Source organism: Otolemur garnettii, unplaced genomic scaffold (assembly GCF_000181295.1).
Source record: "Otolemur garnettii isolate 467f Iridium unplaced genomic scaffold, OtoGar3 scaffold00116, whole genome shotgun sequence".
Classification (NCBI taxonomy): domain Eukaryota; kingdom Metazoa; phylum Chordata; class Mammalia; order Primates; family Galagidae; genus Otolemur; species Otolemur garnettii.
In genome coordinates this window covers 6047602-6073240 of record NW_003852511.1, presented here as the reverse complement: position 1 = coordinate 6073240, position 25639 = coordinate 6047602, and the positions used below count along the sequence as shown (strand labels likewise).

Sequence of the window (25639 nt, the reverse complement as noted above, 5' to 3'; positions counted from 1 at the left end):
TAGAGAGAAAGAGAAGGAGAGAGAGAGAGAAGGAGAGAGGGAGAGAGAGTGGAACTCATCCTTTCATCAGAAACCCACTCCTGCAATAACTAGCCCACTCCCTCACTGATCCTCTCATGAAGGCAGAACCCCCATGACCCGATCCCCTCTTTAACATCCCATCTGTCACCACTGAGGATTAAGCTACCAACACATGAAATTTCAAGTACACATTCAAACCACAGCATCCATGTATTTGAATCAAACCTATATCCCAGATTTTCCTGGGAATCCATATAGGATGCACCCCTCTTCAGTTTAATTTCTGTTTTTCCTTCTCCTAGTCCACTCCAGTTTGGTCTTCAGCCCTCAGTGGCCCCATTCTGCCTGGGCCATTCCAGTCACATTATTACTCACCTCTAAGCTTTCTCTTTTTTTTTTCCTTAATCAAATATTTTCCCCAGGAATGTCATTTCTATATGATTCAATTCCTGCTGTCACTTGATCTCCTTAACCACCTTAATTCTCGCTTTCTTATCTCTTCCCTGAGCTATTATACTCTGTGTCCAGCTCCAAACTAGACACAAGAAATTTTAAAAATTTAAAATTAAAGCAATGGCTACTTCGTTGGTGGAGCTTACATTCCATGAGGAGAGACAGACGGGCATTCACCGGAGTGCAGTGAGCACAGAGGAGAAGCATGCACTGAGGACTGAGTGGGTCATGGAGGGACACACACCGCAGGCCATGGGTAGGCTCAGCATGTGTCCAGGAGCCTGCTGGTGTGACACCAGAGGAGGAGACATTGTCCAAGTGGGGCCTGACCATGGCGATGACTGTGGAATAAGGAGTGAATGACTGAAAAGGTAATAGGCAGAATCTACAGGAATGTGTGATTGAGTTCCTAATTGTTCTATTCTCATTCCAACAGTAGAAGCTGTGTCCTTAGTGGATCACAGTAAACAGTTAAACAGACCACCCCTGGATGGACCCAGAAAGTGACCTTGAGTCACCACAATTGCCTGTGCCCCTCTCTTCTTGAGGATTTTTGCCCCTACTTTTAGTTTAGTAGTATCAGGGACTCCAGAATGGCCCCAAGCCTGCAGACATGCCCTGGGGCCAGAGTTTTATTCACCAGCATGAAGTCAGCCTCCAGAGGCATGGACAAAATGACCTATGGCCCAACTGAGTGAGATTCTCAGGCTGCAGAGAACTCAGCTACTCCTCTTTCAGCCTGTGACCTTGGCTTCCTTAATCTCCATAAGGCTTAGAGTTTCCCCCTTGATGACATAGAAATAATTGTTTATCTTATCTGCCTTCCCTGCTTGTTCTGAGAGTAGCACAAATGTGAAGATGCTATGTAGACATTGTATCTTAATGCTGGATTCTATTATTATCATTATATTTTCAAGACCTGGGGGCACTGGGGATATTCTTCTACTGACAAATTTATTTCTCATAGCTTCATCACTAGGTTTATTATTTCTTCCATTCAATAAAAATTCCTTTGACAAAGATTGTATGATCTTCCAGTGGTCCAGCCAGGATCAGATGTCTTATCTTCTGTCCCTTTTTCATGAGATATCTTTTGCCACCTCTGAAGCCTCAGAAAACGGTGACCTCTGAATCACAGAAACAGAAGAAAGAAATCCACAGTTGCCTGGGGATTATAATTATTGGGTGGGGGGAGTAGAGTTTTTTTATTTTAGATGCAGTGGTATACAGTGGCAAGGTCCATAAACCAAGCCTTTTTAACATTACTCTTTTTTTTTTTTTTTTTTTTTGCTTTCTTACAGTCTTCAGTGCTGTTGCTGGTTCTAGGGTGGGTCTTTGTCCCCATCTATATCAAGGCAGGGGTGAGTATTCACAGGCATTCTAGGTAAAACTGCCCGGCCTTCATTTATTCACTCATTCTTTAAGTCGAATCATGAAACTGGGGAACTGGACCAGCCTTTTCCTGGCCTTTGCTAAAAATAAGCAGGAGGCAAATATCAAATTCCTTCCTAGAGGGGCTGCCAGTTAGAATGCAGCTGTAGTCAAGTGAGCGATCAGTGGCGGCTTGCATAATGACCACTATGGTGGAGGTCAGCCTGGTACAGGGACACTGAAGTTGGGCCACCCCTCAAACTCCGAGTAAAGCTTCTCAAAGGTGACCTAAGTTGAGCCTTGAGGGATAAGAGTCAGTTGGATCAGGCTGGGTGCAGTGTCTTGATCCAACTGACTGTAATCCTAGCACTCTGGGAGGCTGAGGCGGGTGGATTGTTTGAGCTCAGGAATTTGAGGCCAGCCTAAGCAAGAGAGAGACTCTCATCTCTAAAAATTGCCAGTAATTATGGAGTACACCTGTAGTCTCAGCTACTGTGGAGGCTGAGGCAAGAGGATCACTTGAGCCCAAGAGTTTGAGGTGGCGGTAAGTTATGATGCCACAGGATTCTACCAAAGGTGACAAAGTAAGACTCTGTCTCAAAAAAAAAGAAAGAAAGAAGGAAGGAAAGAAGGAAGGAAGGAAGGAAGGAAAGAAAGAACGAAAGAAAGAAAGAAAGAAAGAAAGAAAAGTTGGATCGTGGAGAATTAGGGAAAACAACATAAGTAATCTGAAAAATCATAAAAGGACTTGAAGTATTTGGAAGCCAAGTAAAATTACAACTAAAATGTAGAGTGCCCAGGGTTTCTCGATCTTGGAGCTATTTACATCTTGCGCCAGAGAATTCTTTGTTGTGGGACACTGGCCTGGGCATTATAGCATGTTGAACAGCACCCCTGGGTTCTACACACCCAATACCAGGAGTACCAGCTATTTTCACAAGTCTTCTGTTAGGGGTTAAATGTTAAAATCACCACCTTTGAGAAACCATTCCTCCAATATCATTCTCCCCCAGATGTCTGGGCTTGCATTTACACCAATGCATGAAGTGCTGCCAGGTTGCTCTCAAGAATGGCTGCCAACAGCTGTCACTTCCCTGATGACTACTAGCTTGAGGGTTCCCATTTTCTCAAATCCTTGCCATGGCATTTTCCTTCATTCTAATCTTTGCCATTCTGATGGTTGTCATTTCAGTGTTTACCTAGGAATAGGATATACTACAGCCATGGTGGGGCCCCCTCAACCCAGGTATTGTCAACCAACTGGGGCCACTGCCCTGTCTCTCTGAGCTGGTGCCCACATTTATTCCTTCTGCTGCTATTGTTTAAGCCAGTCATTTTTCAACTTTTTTTTTAACCTCATGGTACACTTGAACCTATAGTTAAACTTTCACAGCACACTTAAATTATGTTGATCAAAAACAAAAAATAAAAAAAGAATAAACCTACTATGCTTTGAACATCTTTTAAAAAATTTAATTGATGATTTTTTTAAAAATTTAGAGCATACCTAAGATCCTATCATGGTACACCAGTGTGCTGTGGCACACCAGTTGAAAATCGCTGGTTTACATCACGGGTGCTATATTACTGCAGTGATTCCTGGGTTGAGGGGGCTTAGGGGCGATCCTTCTGGCTAGCACCCTATAGGCCTTTATATATTCTCTCTCTGCTTACCCCAGTTTCCTTACACTTTCAAACTTGAACAAGCTCTACTAAAAAATGCTGTCTTTGGTGCAAGAACTCAAGCATGTGTTCTTAAGCATCTTTCAGGGAGTCATTCCAGTTTCTGGTCCACCAGGAGTTCCCCCTTTTTATTTTTGATAACATTATGTAGATACTTACTTGACCTCCTTTTATACTGAGGCAGACCTACTTGTGGGCTTAATCTCTAGGAAGAACCCAGAAAGCTGCACCTTTTATGCAATCTGTCACAAAATCACTCTCATAGTTCACTGGCTATAACCACAGATTCTTCTCCAAGTAAAGGTGTAATGCCGTTCTCTTCCTTTCAATAAAAGCAATTAAAGATATACTCATATCCAAATGAATATTTGCAATTTGTTCAATTATCAATTTAGTGTGCAATTATAGTTGCAGCTTATTATTTACAATATTATGTTCACTGGGCTGCAACATTACTGGTGATAATAATAAAAATTATGTAGTGAGTGTCTACTAGGTATTTGATGTTGTGGGTACTTTATCCATGCCTTCATATGGAACTCTCTACCGTACAGATGAGAAAATGAAGATTCAGAGACATTGTCGTTTGCTAACAGCCACACATCTTGCAAACACTGGACCTGGGAAGAGATCCCAAGGTTGTCTGACTCTTACACCTATATGTTCATTCCAGCATTGCCACTCTCCCCAGGGGCTATGATTTCCTCTACTCCCCATCCCCTAGGTGCCAGGAACAGCACTTAACTGCTCACAGGCATTTGGTAAATGTTGAATAATCTGACTGTGCCGGGCTCTGCAGGTGAATCCCTGTCAACATCTGTCCCTGCAGGTGATGACCATGCCGGAATATCTCAAGAAAAGGTTTGGTGGGAAGCGACTCCAGGTCTACCTTTCTGTCCTCTCCCTCTTCATCTGTGTGGCTTTGAGAATCTCGGTGAGTTCATTGCTTCCTGGTGTTTAGCTTCAAGAGGTTTCCTGATGGGGCCAGAGTGCTGAGATCAGAGAGCTGGGTATGTAGACTATCAACAGCCTTTAAGGGGTCTCTCTACCAACTCTTAAAGGGAGGGACAAAGAAGCTTCAAAAACCCTATGTTGGCTCGGCGCCTGTGGCTCAAGCGGCTAAGGCGCCAGCCACATACACCTAAGGTGGTGTGTTCGAATCCCCAGCCCGGGCCCACCAAACAGCAATGATGGCTGCAACCAAAAAATGGCCGGGCATTGTGGCGTGTGGCGGGTGCCTGTGGTCCCAGCTGCTTGGGAGGCTGAGGCAGGAGACTCGCTTGAGCCCAGGAGTTGGAGGTTGCTGTGAGGGTGATGCCATGGCACTCTACCCAGGGGGATAGCTTGAGGCTCCATCTCAAAAAAAAAAAAAAAAAACCCTATGTTGACAGAGTTGACTTTCAAGTCATGAGAGGCTGCAGAGTGAAAGTCTACCTTCCCTCATCCAGGCTATGAAGACTTGGATGTACAGAAAGAACAAAATGTCTCACTGAAGTAACATAGCTGCTTAGTAGCTAAGAGGAGGGTTTCTCTGGTTTCCTGCCTTTTCCACTGCACAACCATCTTTTTATCCTTTCTCAGAGCCAATCCAGGTTTATATTTTCAGTTTTAGTTTGACTATCTGACATGTAAATGAGTACTTTATTGTTATTCTGACTTTTCTCAAATCTAACCTATTTTATCTCAGATAACACCTGTAAAATGGATGTCACAAATAAGTGTTAAAAGAATTTAAAAGTTTTCCAAAAGTTATATTGTTTGGAGATAATCAGGGATGAAAGAAAGGAATTTGAAGACTCAGCAGTACATGTGTAGTAAACAAAGGAAGTCATTTGCTCCTGTGTATCAGTGACTATTGAAATAATCTCAAGTTTACAGTATAGGCAGGTGTCTCAATATCCATGAGAGAAAAGCTGACCTTTACTATTGCTCTTCTGTTGAGCTGAGCTGTTGAAAGTGATCCAGCTGCTTAGATTAGACAGCATGAGCTTTCCTAATGCAACATGAGCATTTCCCAGCACTTACTGTGTACTATCGAGCTCTGTGTTAGGATGACAAAGATTCCTGAGCAACAGGAGTTCGTGGCTAAGGAGATAACAATTCTACACAAGAAATAATTAGCTTCTTGTGACAATACACAAAAAATACGTGAGAATCTGTGCTGGATAGAACGTATAGACAAGTACAGGAGATGCCCTGTGCACACCCAGGAAAGGGGATGGTCCTTTCTGGATGGAACTGAAGGTTGTCCTAACAGAGGGGACACATGAGCAGTCCCTGGGATGAGGAGGTTAGGAAAGGCAGAGGGAAACAGAGGAGACCATAGGTGTCAGGGCTTTGTGCCCACATGTTCCTCAGGTGGGCTGGGCTTACTCATCTCCCAGCTTTCCTCTGGCTCTGACACCTACCTACAGCTTTATGGCTCCAAAGAGCACCAACAGGTATAGAGACAGAATGACAGGTGCCAAAGAGGCCCCTGAAGGTTGCAGCTCCTGCAGTGGGGGGTTCTTGGTGGTGAATTAGGGCTGGAAAGTTGGTGAGCTGGGTGGATGGGGTGCAAGGAGGCTAGGAAGATGACCTGCAGTATCTGTGGTCAACTGGAAAGATTCCCTGGCAGGAGGGCATTCTCACTTGCAAGCTTTCATGTCACATCATATTAACAATGATTAATCTTAGACATGACCTTTTGTGTACTTCCATGCTCTGATAACAGACTCTATCCTGGTTACTTATTAGACAGACCAATGTAACAAGTCAGGACAGGATAGTTCTCATAGTTCTCCTCTGCCCAGGTTTGAAAAAGATCATGTTTCTCTCTGGCTCTCCACCTCCGAATATATACACCTACACACACACACAAAATCTAACAAGTTCATGAACTCATCCTAGAAAAAGTGCTACATATCTTATTGCTGAATATAATTATGGTCACCTTCAAAGTACTGCCCTTTGGAAGCTGGGCACTGACACCAGCACCTAGTCTACCTTTGAAAGCAATTTTGGAACTCCTTTTCTGGAATGACCATCAGAGCTATCGTTGTACACCATACAAAAATATGCAACAACAATAATGAAAACTACCCAGCAAGAAACCACCAATACACCAACACAAACACAACTATGAGACACTGATATACCAAGGTTATGAAGTCTTACCAAGTTGTTTGTATAGTACTGCCAATGTAAGAGCACAGAGGCCAAGTTCACAGACTTAATTGTCTGACCTCATGGAGAATCAACTGTAGCCACAATACTCCTTTATCCCTTAATATTTCAGTTTGTATTTCCTAAAAAACTTGATATTCTTTGGGCAGCACCTGTGGCTCAGTGAGCAGGGTGCCAGCCCCATATACCGAGGGTGATGGGTTCAAACCCAGCCCCGGCCAAACTGCAACAAGAAATTGGCTGGGCATTGCAGCAGGTGCCTGTAGCCCCAGCGACTCAGGAGGCTGAGGCAAGAGAATCACCTAAGCCCAAGAGCTGGAGGTTTCTGTGAGCTGTGATGCCACAGCACTCTACTGAGGGTGACAAAGTAAGACTCTGTCTCTTAAAAAATAATAATAACAAAAAAAATATTCTTTTAGAAAACCACCTTGCAAATTTTAAAATGAGAAAACTGACTTCTCCATGAATCAGCGGTCCTTATCCAGATTTTTGGATGAGAGTCTCATTTTTGTTGCCCTCAGTAGCATCCTGTGGTGTCACAGCTCACAGCAATCTCCAACTCTTGGGCTTAGCTGATTCTCTTGTCTCAGCCTCCTGAGTAACTGGGAATTCAGGTGCCCACCACAATGCCTGGCTATTTTTTGTTGCAGTTGTCACTGCTGTTCTACCTGGCTGGTGCCGAGTTTAAACCTGCCACTTGCAGGAAAGGGGGGTTCCCCACCACTTTGACTCTGTCATCCATTCTCTTCTGGCCTCCAAGGTGTCTTCTGAAAAGTCTCCTATGAATTTTATGGGGTTTTCTTTTTTGTTTTGTTTTTAATTTGAGACACAGTCTCACTCTGTCACCTTGGCTAGAGTGCTGTGGCATGATAGCTCACAGCAACCTCAAACTCTTGGGTTGAGCAATCCTCTTGTCTCAGCCTACCCAGTAGCTGGGCTACAGGTGTGCACCACCATACCTGGCTAGTTTTTCTATTTTTAGTAGAGATGGGGTGTTTCTCTTGTGCAGGCTGTTCTTGAACTCCTGAGTTCAAGCAATTCAACTGCCTCAGCCTCCCAGACTGCTAGGATTACAGGCATGAGCCATCATGCTCAGCTTATGAGGTTTTCTTTATTGGGGACCAGATGCTTTTATCTTGCTGATATTAGAATGTGTTCTTTCATTTTGACTTTAGACATTTTAATTATTATATACCATGGAGAATTTCCTTTTTGCATAGTATTTGACTGTGGGTCATTGAACCTCTATTTGGGATGTCTAAATCTCTTGCTATACTTAGAAAGTTTCATCTATTATTTTGTTAAATAGTTTTCTAAATCTTTTTATCACTCTTCACCCTCCAGAATATTGACAACTCATAAGTTCAGTCAGTCACTCTATATAGTTCCAAATGTTGCAAAGACTTTGTTCATTCTTTTTTATTCTTTTTTTAATTTTTTGTCTGACTAGATTATTTCAAAAGACTTCTTAAAGTTCTGAAATTCTTTATTCTCCTTGGTCTAATTATTGTTAAAGCTTTCTAATGTAGTTTGTATTTCCTTCAACAAATTTTTTAGTTTCAAATTTTGTTTGATTTTTTAAAAGTATTTATCTCCTGATAAATTTTTCATTCATTCCCTGAAATGATTTTATGTATTTTTAATATCCGTTTTTGGATTTCTCTTGCATCTCCTTTAGCTTCTTTAAAATCAATATTTTGAATTCTCTATCTGGTATTTTGAGGGTTTATTTTTGGTTAGGATCTATTACTAGAGAATATTGTGTCATATTTCCTTAACTTTTTTGTGTGTGTATGTGATTTCTGTGCCTTTACCTTGGTTTCTATGCATCTGATTAAACAGTCATTTCTTATTTTTTAATTTACTTTTGTTAGGAAAGGGGAAAATTTTCTTGCAGATGTGTCTATATTTGTTAGATAGGGACCCTTGGTTTTGCCTTTGCATATGTACAATAGTGAAGACTTTGCATGATTTCTTTGGCCACACAACATTAATAGTATCTAAGTTTTCCTCAGTGTTTTAGGGTGCAATTATTGGTGAGGATGGTGATAAAGTTGTGCTAGGGTCTGGAATGCCAGATTGGGCATGTCTTCAGGTTTCAATGGTAGCAATAATGGGCTATACATTTCTGTTCCTAAGACCTGGGCCAGTATATGCTGGCACCTGTGTTAGTTGTTCCAATAAGGTTGATTCTTGAGCCCTCTGAGTGGCTTTCAAGGATTCCAGTTATAGTAATAGCGTACCAGGTCGGTTAGTGGGCTTTCAAGCTTCTGGGCAGCCAAGGTGGCATGGGCAAAGGCAGTAGCAGCAGTCATGAGATGCTTTTCTAGCTCCCAAGCACTGTAGTTGCAATAGGCCATGTGGGTCAGCCTCCAGGTCAGTAGGTGGCATTTGCAGGAGAGTCAACTGCATGGTAGTGGTAGGATGTTTATGCCCAACTTCTGTTTCCCAAGAGGAGTGTTCAAGTGTGATGTGGGGAGTTGGTCCGTGGAACACCCAGAAGCCAGTATCTCATACTTTGTCTGGGGTTGAGGGGCCAAGCCAGGTGTAGCTAGACCAAACAAGCTTTCACTCAGGCTCCCCAGTGTTGAGTATATGCACTGGCCTTTATGAGGGCATGGAGTGATCCTCAGGCCTCTTGAAAAATGTGTGGGTGAGGGTAACCACTGCTGCACTGAGGTCTTGCCATGGGGAAGGTGTGATGGTCTCAGTACCCACAGCTTTGGCCACAGGAGTGATACTTGCATCTATGTCATTCCTCAGTCCTAGTTGGGCTCCCACTGTCCCCCTTCTCAGCTATTGCAGCTGACCCAGCTATTCATTCAGTCCAGGCAATTTATACATAGTCTGTAACTCAGCCCTGGGCTATCAGAACTGCTGCCACCCCTACCCTCTTTCTGCTCAGGTCCCAGGGAGAGGGAGTGCCCACTTCCTGAACCCTTGGCTGTAGCCAATGCCAACCTTGTTTCTCAGACCTGGTTGTCAGAGCCTATCCCTCACTTGAACCCCACTTCCATAAGCACCACCTGAGTTTCCCTAATAACTAGGACTGACACTGCTGGTTCCCAGGGATATGATTTTCCTAGGAACTAGGATCAAGAATGGTACCTTATAGCAGCTGCTTATGTCTCAAAAAAAGGCACAGAGCACTACCTGCAGCAGGTCTTTCTCACAGCCTCATGGCTACTCTCTGACTTCAGTACAGGCCATGGGAAGGTCAGGGTACCCACTCATGGCCTGGATTGTATAATTCTCCAATGGAGAAGTGGATACTTACTCATCCTCTCCCATACTGAGGATTAACTAGTGATTACCACTGGTCCCATCCAGTTGTGCACAGGCTTTTCTTTCTTCTGCTGCTGTTTTCTTTCTTCTTCCTAGATTTTAAAGCTTCCTTTCACTTTTCTGTTGAAGTTCAGTATTCCTTATTGAATAATGTATTCCAAGTGTGATCACATCTAGACACTATTTTAGTTCAAGTGGATAAGATGTGTTGGAAATGCTTCTGACATTTGTGTATCTATATGTATCTAAACATAAGTTTAGGATGTATAGATACACAAATGCTAATCATTGTGTTATAATTGTCTACAGTATTTAGTACAGTAACATGCTACCAAGGTGTATAGCTTAGGAGCAGTAAGACATATTATATAACCTATGTGTATAGTCAGCTATACCATCTAGGTTTATTTAAATACTCTATAATGTTCTTACAATAACAAAATCACCCAAGGACACAATTCTCAAAATGTATCCCCATGATTAAGAGATGCTTTGCCATCTATTTGACTTTAGCAGATAATATGTCTCCAACATATGTAAATTTACACTCTGACCAGCTACACATAAAGTTCATTTTGCTTTACAGACCTGTGAACACTTGGTGTTATCTGAATTCTTTTAAGTTTTAGCCATTCCTATGAGTATATGCTGATATCCCATTGTGGCTTTAATTTGTATTTCCTTCTATTTCTAGTGAGGTTGTGCACCTTCACAGGTAACCATTGGCTATATTCTTGAGAAGTGCCTTCCACATTTTTAGCACATTTCCACACCCTTTTGTTGTCTTTAATGATATTAATGTTTTGAAGAATAGCAAGCATATCCCACTCTTTCTTGCTGTAACAGTCTTCATTTCATATTTGTCTGATATTTCCTCATGGCTGGAGTCACATTATGCATTCTTGGCTAGAATACTACATAAGTGATATTCTGTCCTATTAAAAAGTAGCCTGTTGGAGTCCATTGCCATTAACATTAATGGCAACGTTAATTTTGATCTTCTGGTCAAGTTTTTATCCAATTCTTTCACTGTATGTTTACTGTTTTACTTTTTGCCTGTAACTAATAAGCAACCTGTGATGAGATAGTTGAAATTATTTAAAAATCCATTCCTCTTCAAAATTTTGCATTAGTTAACATTCATAGGTGATTTTACCTGATCTGGTCTTTACTATAATGGTTGCCAAATGACAATTTTCCAATTCTTGCATTCCCTCCATAGTTACCACTCAGCATATACTAAAGGCAAAAGTCTTCCATTTTTCTCTGTCTATCATTGATATGGACTTATAAATTCCTATTCATTATTGGTTTACAAATGAATATTACATATAATTATCTTGATATTCATAGTGTGCCAGATATGGCCTGTGGGAACTCCTTGAACTGGCTCCTATATAAAGAAAGTGAAATGCTCCCATCCTTTTGTTGAGCGATTTCTTAAATCTTGTCATAACAATCTGTTCCAGACTCATCTTGTACCAACTTTGTTCTGGGCCTGGAATCATCCATTTTTCTGAGAGATCCCTGGCTCCATTAAGTGGAGGAGAGTATTGGAGACCAAAAACTAGATGCTAAGTGTCCTCATTGGGTTGTCTTTTTTCTTGGCCCTTTCAATAGACAGAATTAGGAAATATAGGTATATATGCACACATATAAATGTACATGCATATATGCACACACATGTATATATTCTGGTGCTACTATACACCTACAGACCTATATTTTTAGAAATTATGAGTTCACACAAACACCTCCAATTACAACCCATCTCTATAAGATATTTATTACCCACAGATATAGAAGAGGGAGTAAAAATCATTGTTGAGGCTTTACTGGAAGGTATTGTTGTAGGGACATCTAAGTGGAGTCTTGAAGGACAAGTAGGTGTCTACCAGAAAAAGAAGGAGTGGAAGGAAGAAAAAGAGTGACCAGAGAAGCCAGTGGCCTGAAATGTGTGTTTCTTTCCCATGCTGACTATTCTCTTTTCAGTCAGACATATTTTCTGGAGCCATCTTCATCAAGGTGGCCTTGGGATTGGACCTTTACCTGGCTATCTTCATCCTCTTGGCTATTACTGCTGTTTACACCATTACTGGTAAGTCTTTTGCATATTTTGTTCAGTTATGCTGCCTCCTGCTAATCTCACCCCACCTACCATTAACTACCTCATGTTAGCCTTGTCATTGTCAAGGTAAGGACACCGTTTCGTTCCCACTGTGAAATACTGGCACAGCACCAGAAGCACAGCTAGAGCAAGTAAAAAAGAATCCTCCTTATCAGATGGGAGCACCTCAATGGAGGAAAATGATGTGGCAGATGGGATGGGGAACTGATGATTTACTTCAGTTCTGTGTTTCATGCCCAGATTGGCATTTAGAATTCAGCATAACATCCATATGGAAGGCTGCATGAAATAGCAGCTCAGATATGGCACTGGAAAATGCAAGGTAATGTTCAAATGAACACAGGATGCCATGGAGTGGCCTAGGGCTGGGAATGGCCCAGTCAGGGTAGAAGAACCAGAGCAGTGGGTTGGTAGTAGGGAGAAAGTGTGCAACAATAGTCCAAACAGGCTCTCACAAACCAGATATGTCAGTGCAGTGTCTCATGCATACTAACTTACCCAATAAACTACATCAGTTGAGTTGAGAAACATAAATGAAAAGTAACAGCTAGAAGGGGGCAGAGCAAGATGGTGTACCAGAAGGATCATTCAGCTGAACTCTCTTAGAATAACTGGGGAAAGAGAGAGAACTCGGCCATACCTAGTGAGGGGAACTTACCCAGAGTTGTAACTCAGGGAGCACAGTTAGGAGGTGGTGAGCTGGATACAGCACATGATCCAGAGTGGCGGAAATCTGATGAATTAGGCAAGTGATTGAGACCCACTGGGATCAGGTGGCCCACCACAGAGGTCCAGGACAGAAGGAAGCTTTTCTAGAGCTTTCAGGTGTTGAGGGAAGCTATGCATTGAGTGGAAAGTTTAGAAGAGTGGGCAGACTCAAACATTAAACATCAACCAGATTTGAATACCAGTTGGAGTGGTTTTGCCATAGGTTTGGGAGCTGGTGAGGCAGCCATACCAAGAAAGTCTCAGTGAACAGGGGCTGCCACTGTGGGAAGGTCATCAGAAGGTCTTAGCAAGGATTTAAACCATAGCCATTTTAATTCCACCTTCTGGGATCACACCTCCATTCTTGGGACAGGCTGAAGGACTCCTTCACCTCATGGGAACTGGAGTCAGGGGGCACTGTGAGACCTGCACCTGAAAGAGTCTTCTGAGCCTTAAGATCCCAACCTGACAGGATCTGAATGCTGAGGAAACAATCAGGCAATCACGCAACTAAGTTTGGAATAAAGACCATAGAGGTTGCTGGCTGTGTTGTCTGCCTCCTAAGGAAACCACAGCACCACCTGGTGTCCTGGAAACGTATTGTAACATATTCTCATCAAGAGCAAGGACTCCTGTTTTTTTGGCCATGAGGAAGAGTTTGGCTTTGTTCGGCTGAGGCCACTTCAGGACCTAAGCACTGAGACAAGGTAATTTGAAGCGAAGGAGGAATCGAGGAGGAAAAGGAGGTGAACAAGAAAAAAGAACACATGAGGAGGAAACAACAGAAAAATTCAGACAACATAAAAAACCAAAACAGAGCAACTCTCCCAAGGGACCATGAGGCAGCTATTGCAGATGACTCCATCTATAAAGAATTAATGGAGTTGACAGAAAGGGGATTTAAAATATGGGTGATAAAGACAATAAAAGGAATGGACAAGAAAATGGAAATACAGAACCAAAAGTCAGACGAAAGATATGTAGAATAAAGAAAAGATATGGCACAGCTTAAGGGAATGAAGGAGATGATCAGAAAGTAAAGATGCAGTAGAAAGTATCATAAATAGGTCAAATCATGGAGAAGAAAAAATCCTCAGAGCTAGAGGATAAAGTTTTTGAGTAAACTCATGTAGTTAAAGAGGCAGAAAAGAAGAGAGAGAAAGCAGAACAGGTACTTAGAGAACTACAAGACTCCATGAAGCATTCAAACATATGAATAATAGGGATTCCTAAAGGGGAAAAAGATTTTCCCAAAGGAACAGAAGCACTACTAGAGACTATCATAAATGAAACTTCCCAAGCTTTACTAAAGACCCTGAAACACTCCTTTCAGATGGATATCATGCCTTGGTCATCTCAACTCAAACAGAACTTCTCTAAAACACATTGTAATGAACCTATCCAAAATCAAGATGAAAGAAAAAAATCTCCAAGCAGCCAGGAGTAAGTGCCAACAGACCTACGGAGGCAGAGTCATTAAGACAACAGTAGACTTTTCAACTAAAACTTTCCAAGCCAGAAGATCATGGTCATCCATCTTCAACATTCTTAAACAAACAACTTTCATCCCAGAATTTTGTATCCTGCTAAACTAAGCTTTAAAGTTGATGGAGAAATCAAATATTTTGCTGATATACAAGCACTGAGGATATAAACAGCTCTACTGGAAATACTTAGACCTATTCTCAACACTGATCATCACAATGGACTACCAGCAAAGTAAACACCCACAGGCTATAGCTTCCATAATGGCACGAAGGATAAAACTACACAATGGACTTTCATAAAATAAGATAATAGAACTCCATCACACTTACTAATTCTTTCAATAAATGTCAATGGACTGAATTCACCAAAGAAGAGGCACAAGCTGACTGATTGAATAAAATAGCACAAGCCACTCACATGCTCTCTCCAGGAGACACACCTAGCCTTGAGGGACAAATCTAGTCTCAGGGTTAAGGGATGGAAAATAATATTTCAAGAAAATGGAAATAAGAAGAAAGGAGGAGTTGCAATCTTATTTTCAGATACAAGCATATTTAAAGCAACTAAAGTTAAGAAAGACAAAGATGGAAACTTATTACTGGTCAAAGGAACAACACAACACAAAGACATTTCAATTCTAAATATTTATGCACCCAACTTAAATGCTCCCACATTTATGAAACAGATCTTGATGGGTCTGAGCAATATGATATCTCATAACACCATAATAGCCAGGGACTTTAACACCCCTCTAACAGAACTGGATAGATCCTCTAAACAGAAACTAAAGAAGGATACAAAGGACTTAAATATGACCCTAGAATAAATGAGATTAATAGACATACACAGAACACACCATCCCAAAGCTAAAGAATATATATTTTTCTCATCAGCCATGGTACATACTCTAAAACAGACCACATCCTAAAATACAAATCAAACATTACCAAAATTAAAAGAATAGAAATTATACCTTGTATCTTCGCAGACCACAGGGCAATAAAGATGGAACTCAACTCAAACAAAAATAGCAATCCTCACACAAAGACTTAAAAATTAAACAACCTTATACTTAATAATAGTTGGGTTCAGGAAGAGATAAAAGAGAAAATAGTTAAACTCCTTAAACATAACAACAATGAAGATATAAATTACTAAAACCTGTGGGATATAGCAAAATCAGTCTTAAGAGGGAAATTTATCACATTAGATGCCTACATTTGAAAAAAAGAAAGAAAGCATATCAACAAACTCATTAACTGTCTTACGGAACTGAAGAAAGAAGAAAAACCTAATATCAAACCCAGCAGAAGAAAATAAATAACCAAAATTAAATCAGAGATTAATGAAATTGAAAAACAAAAGAATCATTCAGAAAATTAATGAAACCAAAAGCTGACTTTTAAAAAAAATAAATAATATTGATAAACCTTTGACCAGATTAAATAGAAACAGAAAAGTAAAATCTCTAATAACCTCAATCAGAAGTGATAAAGGGAAAATAACTACAGATGCCACAGAGATACAAGAGATCATCTCTGAGTACTTCAAGAAACTCTATGCCCAGAAATTTGACAATATGGAGAAAGTGGATCAATACCTGGAATCACATCCTCTCCCTAGACTTAATCAAAAAGAAATAGATCTCTTGAAGAGACCAATTTCAAGAACTGAGATCAAAGAAACAATAAAAAAAAAATCTCCTAACCAAAAAATGCCCTGGTCCAGATAGCTTCATATCAGAAGTCTATCAAACCTTCAAAGAAAAGCTTATTCCCATTTGGCAGAAATTATTCTAAAAAATTGAGAAGGAAAGAATCTTCCCCAACATGTCCTATGAAGCAAATATCACCCTGATACCAAAATCAGGAAAAGACCCAGTTAAAAAGGAAAATTTCAGACCAATTTCACTAATGAATATAGATGCAAAAATACTCAATAAAATCCTAGCCAATACATCACAGCTACACATTAAAAAAAAACTTTCGTCATGATCAAGGATCCCTAGGATGCAAGGTTGATTTAAAATAAACAAGTCCATAAACGTAATTCACCATATCAACAGAAGGAAAAACAAAGACCATGTGATCCTCTCAATACATGCATAAAAAGCATTCAGAAAAATTTAGCTTCCTTTTCTAATTAGAACACAAGAGTGTAGGCATAGGTGGCACATTTCTTAATCTGATTGAAGCCATCTACAACAAACCCATAGCTAATATTATACTGAATGGAGTGAAACTTAAAGCTTTTCCACTTAGAACTGGAACTAGACAAGGTTGTCCTCCATCACCACTACTATTCAACATAATGCTGGAAGTTCTAGCCAATACAATCAGGCAAGACAAGGAAATAAAGGGCATCCAAATGGATGCAGAGGAGGTCAAACACTTCCTCTTTGCCAACAGTATGAACTTATACTTGGAGAGCCCTCAAAGACTCAACTGCAAGACTCCTGGAAGTGATCAAAAAATAGGGCAATGTATCAGGATACAAAATCAATATCCACAAATCAGTAGCCTTCGTATATGCCAACAACAGCCAAGATGAGAAGCTAATTAAGGACACAATTCTCTTCACAGTAGCTTCAAAAAATATGAAATACCTAGGAATAAACATAACAAAAGAGGTGAAGGACCTCTACAAATAAAATTACAAAACTCTAAGAAAAGAAATAGCAGAAGAAATGGAAGAACATACCATAATCATGGCTGGGAAGAATCAACATTGTGAAAATGTCCATACTTCCCAAAGCAATCTACAGATTCAATGCAATTCCCATTAAAATACCATCATCATACTTTCAATATTTAGAAAAAATAATTTTTTATTTTTTATAGAATCAGAAGAAACCCTGTATAGCCAAGGCAATTCTATAAAAATAAAAACAAAGCCGGGGTATCACCCTACCAGACTTTCAGCTATACTACAAGGCCATAGTGATCAAAACAGCATGGTATTGGCACAAAAGTAGAGATATTGATATTTGGAACCAAATATAAAACCATCAGATGAAACTAACATCTTACAGCCACATGATCGTTGATAAACCAAACAAGAACAAACACTTGGGAAAAGAATCCCTATTCAATAAATGGCATTGGGAGAACTGGATAATCACATGTAAAAGCCTGAAACTGGACCCATACCTCTCACCACTTACAAAAATTGATTCAAGATGGATAAAAGGTTTAAATCTAAGGTATGAAAAAATAAAACCTTCAAAAAAAGTTTGGGAAAAACACTTGAAGATATCGAACTGGGGAAAGATATTAAGAAGAAGACTTCTGTGGCAACTGCAACAACACAAAAAATAAACAATTAATTAAACTTAATTAAACTGAAAACTTCTGTACAGCTAAGGAGACAACAACCAAAGCAAACAACCTTCAGAATGAGAAAATATATTTGCATATTATGAATCAGGCAAAAGCTTGATAGCTAGGATCTATAGAGAACTCAAATTAATCCAACAAAAAAAAAAAGACCCAACAATATCATAGACCACTGGGCAAAAGACATGAATAGAACCTTCTCTGAAGAAGACAGATGAATGGCTAACAAACATATGAAAAAATACTCAATGTCCCTAATCATCACAGAAATGCAAATCAAAACTACCCTGAGATATCACCTAATTCCAGGGAGAATGATCCACATCACAAAGTCTCAAAGCTGCAGATACTAGTGTGTATGTGGAGAGAAGGGCACACTTTTACACTGCTGGTGGGACTGCAAACTAGTAAAACATTTTTGGAAGTATGGAGAATCTCCAAAGAACTCAAATTAGACCTCCCATTGGATCCTGCTATCCCATTTCTGAGCATCTACCCAGAAGACAAAAAATCATTTTATCATAAGGACATTTGCACTAGACTGTTCATTATAGCTCAATTTACAATCACCAAAATGTGGAAATAGCCTAAATACCTACCAACCCAGGAATGGATTAACAAGCTGCAGTGTATTTTTACCATGGATTACTATTCAGCCATTAAAAAGGATGGATACTGGATGGCACCTGTGGCTCAAAGGAATAGGGTGCCGGCCCCATATGCCAGAGATGGCGGGTTCAAACCTAGCCCTGCACAAAAACTGGAAAAAAAAAAAAAAACCTGGATTGAGTTGGAACACATTAGTAAAGCATCACAAAAATGGAGACACAAGAATCCTGTGTACTCAATTCTAATATGAAAGCAGTAGATGAGCTAATTCAAGGGAAGGGTATGGGAATGAGGGAGCCAGTAGAGGGGAGAATGGGGAGTCACGGTGTGTGGCACACTTCTTGGGGGTGGGACACAATTATATGAAGAACTTTATCTAACAAATGCAATCAGTATAACCTAATTCTTTGTATCCTCAATGAATCCCAAGTAATGAATAAATAAATAAAACAGCTAGAACACTCAAAACAATTCTAGAGCCATTTTCATACATTGAACTGCAAGCCTAAAATAAATGGGCTGACTCTCTAAGAGTTTATTCAGGAACAGCAACAGATTGCAATCTAAGATAAGTATGCTGTGGTGCCCATAGGCAATCCTGATGGGGTTGGAGCAAGGAGAAACTTTCAAAGATAAAGAGGGAGAGTCCACATAAGTGGTCTTGAAACAAAGACCACTGGGTACAGGGGCTTATTGCAAGGAGTGGCACTTGATCACTGGTGGTACTGGCTGTTGCTAAGAGAAGGTGTTCAGAGAAGTGGCTTAACTGGAAAGTCCCAGTTGGAATACTTACTTGTGACAGGCATAGGTGCATGAGTACCCTGTTTTTAGGATTGGCCTTGTTTCCTCATGACACTCTCATAAAGGAAATATATTGTTGACTGAGAGTTTAGTGAGCCTAGGATTGAAAGAGAAATTTGAAGTGTCTTTATACAATATTGTAGCAAAATACCAGTTGATTACTATACCCAGTATTGAATTAATAAAACAGTAATAGATTCCAACACTAAAGCAGAAGCAGTTTTGCTAGGATTTTTTAGAGCAGGTATACTGTTCTAAATGGGAATGAATTGAGAGATGGCTCAGGAAAATTTAGTGGTATTCATGTTTTGCTTTTTCCCTCCCTAGTAGTCAGAAACTCACCTAATGATGGAATTTCTTTATCATTCATAGAAACTCTGAATCAGTGAAAGGCAAGGGAAATAGGAGAACCAATGAAAGACACAAATACTAAGGAGATTATGATGCCAAAACAAGTTTGAGGCTCAGCCCAGAACTTTTGATGTGTTTCCTGTTGAGTCATTTCCAGGATTTGGGTGTAGAGAACCCAAAGATGAAGGCAAATACGTGGGTACACCTCTATAAAATGCCCTGGGGGTTTTTTTCTCTCAACAGGGGGCTTGGCCTCAGTGATTTATACAGACACCCTCCAGACCTTCATTATGTTGATTGGATCTTTTATTCTCATGGGATTTGGTAAGTGAAGACAGTGTGTGTACTTCCCAAGGGCCAGAAATCATGGGATTTGTTCCTGTTTAGTCTGTTTGCCTGCCTCTCAGGTCTACCTGGCCACATTTTCTAAACATTTGTATAATTCCCATCACTGAAATGTCTACTTGACTTTCTTTATTTCAACATGAGGAAATGAGGGAACAACTTTACTTCCTTTAAAAAAATGATTGGCTTGGTAAATTATCTTGTTTAACAATTTTTTTACATTCAGAACAGAGTAAATCAGGACCATTGGGTTGATAATTTCACATAAATATTGGTACATTGGATTCAAAGCCTAGAAACCTTTCATTTATGTATAATTTTCATGAAATGGAGAATATTAGGAAATATTAACAAAATAAATATTAACCTCATTTTTACTGTTTTGGTTGGAAATCCATTAAAATACGTTACTCAGTCTGTTATCAGAATATGCAAATGTAGTTTCAGTTTTCCTTATTACATCTTTGCATAGGAAATCATCCACACAGTAAAATAGATATAGGATGACAATAGATGCCTCTTTCCTGTCCTATAGCCACTATGCTCCACACACTTAAGCTATGCTGTATACAACAATCCTGAATATACATGCACCTAATCCCAGAGCTTGAAGATATGGGGAGCAAAGCCTGAAAATACAAACACAAAAATCCACAATGATAGTTGGTGATGTCAGCACAATATGGATGACACTAGCCACATGTAAATACTTAAATTAAAATTAAAAATTCAGTTTCTCATTCACCTAGTCATATTTCAGGAGTCAATACATGGCTAGTAGCTACCATATTGGATAGTGCAGACATGGGATGGTTCTGTAATTGCAGAAAGCTTCTATTGCACAGTGCTACTCTGGGGGTAACTGCTAGTACCAATTCATTGTGTACTTTCTGTTTCTTCTCATTTATTTTTTATTTCCATATATACATGGGGTACAAGTGCATTTTTGGTACATTGATCTATTGCCTTGTGGCGAAGTCAGGACCTCCAGTTCATACACAACTGAAGCAAAACACACTGTCCCCAAGATCACCCCACCCCATTTTCCCCATCACTTTGAGTCTCTACTGTCCATTGTTCTACACTCTGCTTCCATGTGTACACATTATTTATCTGCCACTTGTAAGCAAGAATATGCAACATTTGTCTCTGTGTCTGAGTTGTTTCACTTGACATAATGACCTCCAGTTCCATCCATATTTCTGCAAAAGACACAATTTCATTCCGTTTATGGCTGAATAATATTCCATTGTGTATGAATACCATATTTTCTTTATGAAGTCATCTACAGATGGACACTTAGGTTGATTCTATACCTTTGTTATTGTGAATACTGCTGCAATAAATGTATGGTTGCAGGTATCCTTTTTACATATCGATTTCTTTTCCTTTGAGTAGATGCCTGGAAGTGGGATCACTGAATCATGTAGTAGTTCTAGTTTTGGCTATTTGAATATTCTCCATACCATTTTCCATAGTTGTACTAATTTATATCCCAACAATGTATGAGTTTCATTTTCTCTGCATCCTCACCAAGATCTGTTATTTTTGTCTTTTTAATAATAGACATTTTGGTTAGTGTGGGATTATATCTTGTGGTTTTAATTTGCATTGCTCTGATGATTAGTAATGTTGAAAATTTTTTTATATGTTTGTGGAACATTGGTTTATCTTCTTTTGAAAATACCTATTCATATACTCAGCCCATATTTTCAAGGGGTTAATTGGGTCATTGTTGTTGTTATTGTTGTTGTTGTTGTTGAGTTGTTCAAATTCCATGTAAATTCTAGATGTTAGTCCCATGTCAGACGTATAGTTTGCAAATATTTTCTCCCATTCTGCAGGTTCTTTGTTCATTCTGTTGATTTCTTTCACTGTACAGAAACTTTGGAATTTAATTACGTTCCATTTGTTTATTTTTATTTTTGTTGCCTGTGCTTTTGAGGTCTTAGTCATGAATTCTTTGCATATAGACCAATGTTCAGGAGAGTTTTCCTAGGTTTTCTTCTAGTATTTTTATAGTTTCAACTTTTACAGTCAAGTCTTCAAACCATCTTGAGATGATTTTTTTATATGGTGAGGGAGAGATATCAGGTTTCATTATTCTGTGTATGGCAATTTAGTTTTCCCAACATTACTTATTAAAAGGGATGTCCTTCCCCCAGTGTATACTCTTGTTGACTTCATCAAAGATCTGTTGGCTGTAGGTATGTGGATTCATCTCTGGGTTCTCAAATCTGTTCCATTGATTTAAACCTGTACCACAGTGTAAATGGTTACCATTGGTTACTACAGCCATGTAGTATAATTTGAAGTCAGGAAAGATGATGCCTCCAGGTTTATTCTTTTTACTCAAGATTGTTATGGCTATTTGTCCTCTTTTTTGGTTCTATATGAACTTTATAATTTTTTTCTGATTCTGTTGAAAATGATGCTGATATTTTAATAGGGATTGCACTAAATCTGTAAATTGCTTTAGACAGTATGGTAATTTTAACAATATTAATTCTTCTGATCCTTGAGCAAGGAATGCTTTCTCATTTGTTTGTATCTTTTATAAATTCTTTCATCATTATTTTGTAGTTTTCTTGGTAGAGAACTTTTACTTCCTTGGTTAAATATATTCTTCAGTATTTTTTTTTTTTGCAATTATTGTAAATGAGATTACCTTCTTGATTTGGTTCTTACCAGATCATTATAGAAATGCTACATTGATTTTTTATCCTGAAACTTTACCGAATTCATTTATCAAATCTAAGAGTTTTTGGTGGAGTCTTTAAAGTTTTTCAGATATAAGATCATATATCATCAGCAGGCAAGACTAATTTGACTTCCTCTTTTCCAATTCAGATGTCTTTCATTTTTTTCTCATTACTTTAATGAGGACTTCCAATACTATGTTGAATAATAGTGGTGAAAGTAGGCATCCTTGTGTTATCCCAGTTCATAGGGGGAATGTTTTCAACTTCTCCTTCTTAAGTGTGGTACTAGGTGTGGGTTTGTCACATGTGGTCTTTATTATTTTGAGGTGTATTCTTTTAGTGACTTGTTTGTTTAGGATTTTTATCATGAAGGAATGGAGAATTTTATCAAATGTTTTTTCTGCATCTATAAAGATGATCATATGGTTTTTGTCCTTAATAATATTTGTGTGATGTTTCATACTTATTGATTTGTATGTGTTGAACAGTCTTTGCATCCCTGGCATAAAACTCACTTATCATGATGTATTATCTTTTTTTTTTTTTTTTTTTTTTGAGACAGAGCCTTAAGCTGTCCCCCTGGGTAGAGTGCTGTGGCATCACAGCTCACAGCAATCTCAAACTCCTGGACTAAAGCAATTCTCTTGCCTCAGCCTCCCAAGTAGCTGAGACCACAGGCGCCCGCCACAAGACCCGGCTATTTTTTTTATTTTTGGTTCCAATTATCATTGTCATTTGGCAGGCCCAGACTACATTCAAACCCACCAGCTCTGGTGTATGTGGCTGGCCCCTTAGCTGCTTGAGCCACAGGTGCCAAGCCAATGTATTATCTTTTTGATGTGCCATTGGGTTAGAGCTGCTAATATATTGATGAGGAATTTTACATCTACATTCATTAGAGATATTGGTCCATAGTTTTTTATTGTCTTTGTCTGGTTTTGATATAGCATGAATTAGGGAGAATTCATCCTTAATTTTTTGCAAAAAATTTAGGAGAATCAGTATTGTTCTTCTCCCCCCACACACACGTTTGGTAGAATTCAGCTGTAAATCAATCTTGTCCTGGGCTTGCTTGGAAGGGGAGAGTTTTATTACTAATTCAGTCTCACTACTCATTATAAGTCTGCACAGGAGTTCTATTTCTTCCTGGTTCAACTTCAGAAAGTTGTATGTTTCCAGGAATTTGTCCATTTCCTCTGGGTTTTCTACTTTATGTGGTATAGTTGTTCATAATGGTCTCTGATGATCTTTCTTTTCTAGGCATTAGTCATAATATCTCCTTTTTCATTTCTGATTATGTTTATTTTGATTTTCTTTCTTATTTTCTTGGTTAGTCTAGCTAGTAGTGTATCAATTTTGCTTTTCCTTTTGAAGAACTAACTCTTTTTTGATTCTTTATTTTGGAGTTTTTGAGGGGGGTCTCTATGCATTTGCTTTTTTCTGATCTTTATTGTTTCTTTTCTTCTGTTAATCCTGGGTTTGGTTACTCTACTTCCTTAAGGTACAATGTCAGGTTGTTAATTTGCAGTCTTTCTACTTTTTTGACATAGGCATTTAATGCTATAAACTTCTGTCTTAGAACTGTTTTTTCTATATATCATGGGTTTGGGTATGTTTTGTTTCCATTTTTATTCATTTTGATTCTTTTTCTAATTTTCATCTTAATTTTTTTCATAGATGCAGCATTGTTCAGGAGCATGTTGTTTACTTTACATGTACTTGTATATTTTGAAGTTCCTCTTTTTATTGATTTCTAGCATGATTTCCCTGTGGTCTGAGAAGATAACTTGATATGATTTCAATTTTTTTAATTAATTAAGACTTGTCTGTAATATAAGGTCTATCCTGGAGAATATTTCAGTCCTAATGAAAATAATGTATATTCTATAGTTACTTTGTACAAAATTCTGTAAATGTATATTAAGCTCATTTGTCTAAAGCCCAATATAAGCCCATTGTTTTTTGTTATTTTTATATCTAGATGACCTTTCTAGTGCTGTGAGATTTTTTAATCCCCCACAATTATTGTGATGCTATCTGTCTCTTTCTTTAAGTCTGGTAATATTGTTTTGTGAATCTGAGAGCTCTGATTTCAGGTACATATATTTAGGGTTCTTATATGCTCTTGCTGAATTGATCTCTTTATCACTGTAGGATGACTTTATTTGTCTTTGTCTTTTCTTATTGTTCCTTTTATTTAAGATCTGTTTTACTTCCTCAGTCTCCACAAACCCCACCCCACCAAGAAAGTCATGCTTGCACCATCTTGCACACCCCAACACACACAGCCCAGTCACCTCTTCTCTTTCTGCACTTTCTATACTTTCTGCCCCATCACCCCTTTCCAAGTGCGTCCCAGGCTGCAACAGCAGAAACTGCACCATCTCTAGCCCCACATTCTCTACATGGGATGTGCTGCCATGCCTACAAGTGTTCTTATAGCAGAGATGAATATTATTGCATCTAGCCCAATATTTACTGCCACAACAAGTAATGGAAGAAGTACAGGGACGCCTATAAGCTTTGCAGCAGAATTACAGAGTATCGTTTTCTTTATATAAGGTTGAACAATTAAAGTTGTAAACTAATCTTAGAAAAAGTGCTACATACCTCATTGCTGGAATATCATTACAATCATCTTCAAAGTACTCAGTCCCCTTTGGAAGCTATGCACTGATGCTGGTGTAAGGTTTTCTTTAAGTGATGCTAGGAGGCCTCTTCATGAATCAGCAGTTTTGTAGAAGATGTGGTGCACACTCAGTTAATTAATCTGCTTCCTTATTCTCTGAGGCACAACAGTATGGAAATTTAGTCAATTAATAAGCCTTCAGTGGCCTTTAATTGTTCCAGTGAAAGGAAGAGTCATGTGTGTTTCATTTTAAATCAGATACTAGAAAGGATTAAGTTTAGTGATTAAGGCACTGTTGAAAGCTGAGGTAAGCTTAAAGTTAGGTCTCTTGTGTCAAACACTTAGCCAAGTTGGGAATGTAAGGGAAAAGTTCTTGAAATTAATGAAAAATGGTACTGCAATGAACATATGGTGATAAGAAGGTGAAACAGCCTTACAGTTGATATGAAGAAAGTTTGAGTAATCTGAATAAAAATCAGACCAACCACAATATTCTCTTAAGCCAAAGCCTAGTCTAAAGCAAGGCCCTACTTTTCTTTAATTTTATGAAGGTTGAGGGTGTTGA

The 25639-nt window shown here is 39.0% G+C and overlaps 1 protein-coding gene across 1 annotated transcript in view; it reads left to right on the top strand.

The window, feature by feature from the left end:
• Nucleotides 1–25639, top strand: part of SLC5A4 (solute carrier family 5 member 4) — a 56158-nt gene that overhangs the window by 3376 nt on the left and 27143 nt on the right. The window contains exons 4-7 of the mRNA XM_003797457.2: nucleotides 1776–1835; nucleotides 4358–4462; nucleotides 11971–12076; nucleotides 19642–19722. Coding sequence (XP_003797505.1) covers nucleotides 1776–1835; nucleotides 4358–4462; nucleotides 11971–12076; nucleotides 19642–19722 — 352 coding nt within the window. The remainder of the gene's footprint in view (nucleotides 1–1775; nucleotides 1836–4357; nucleotides 4463–11970; nucleotides 12077–19641; nucleotides 19723–25639) is intronic.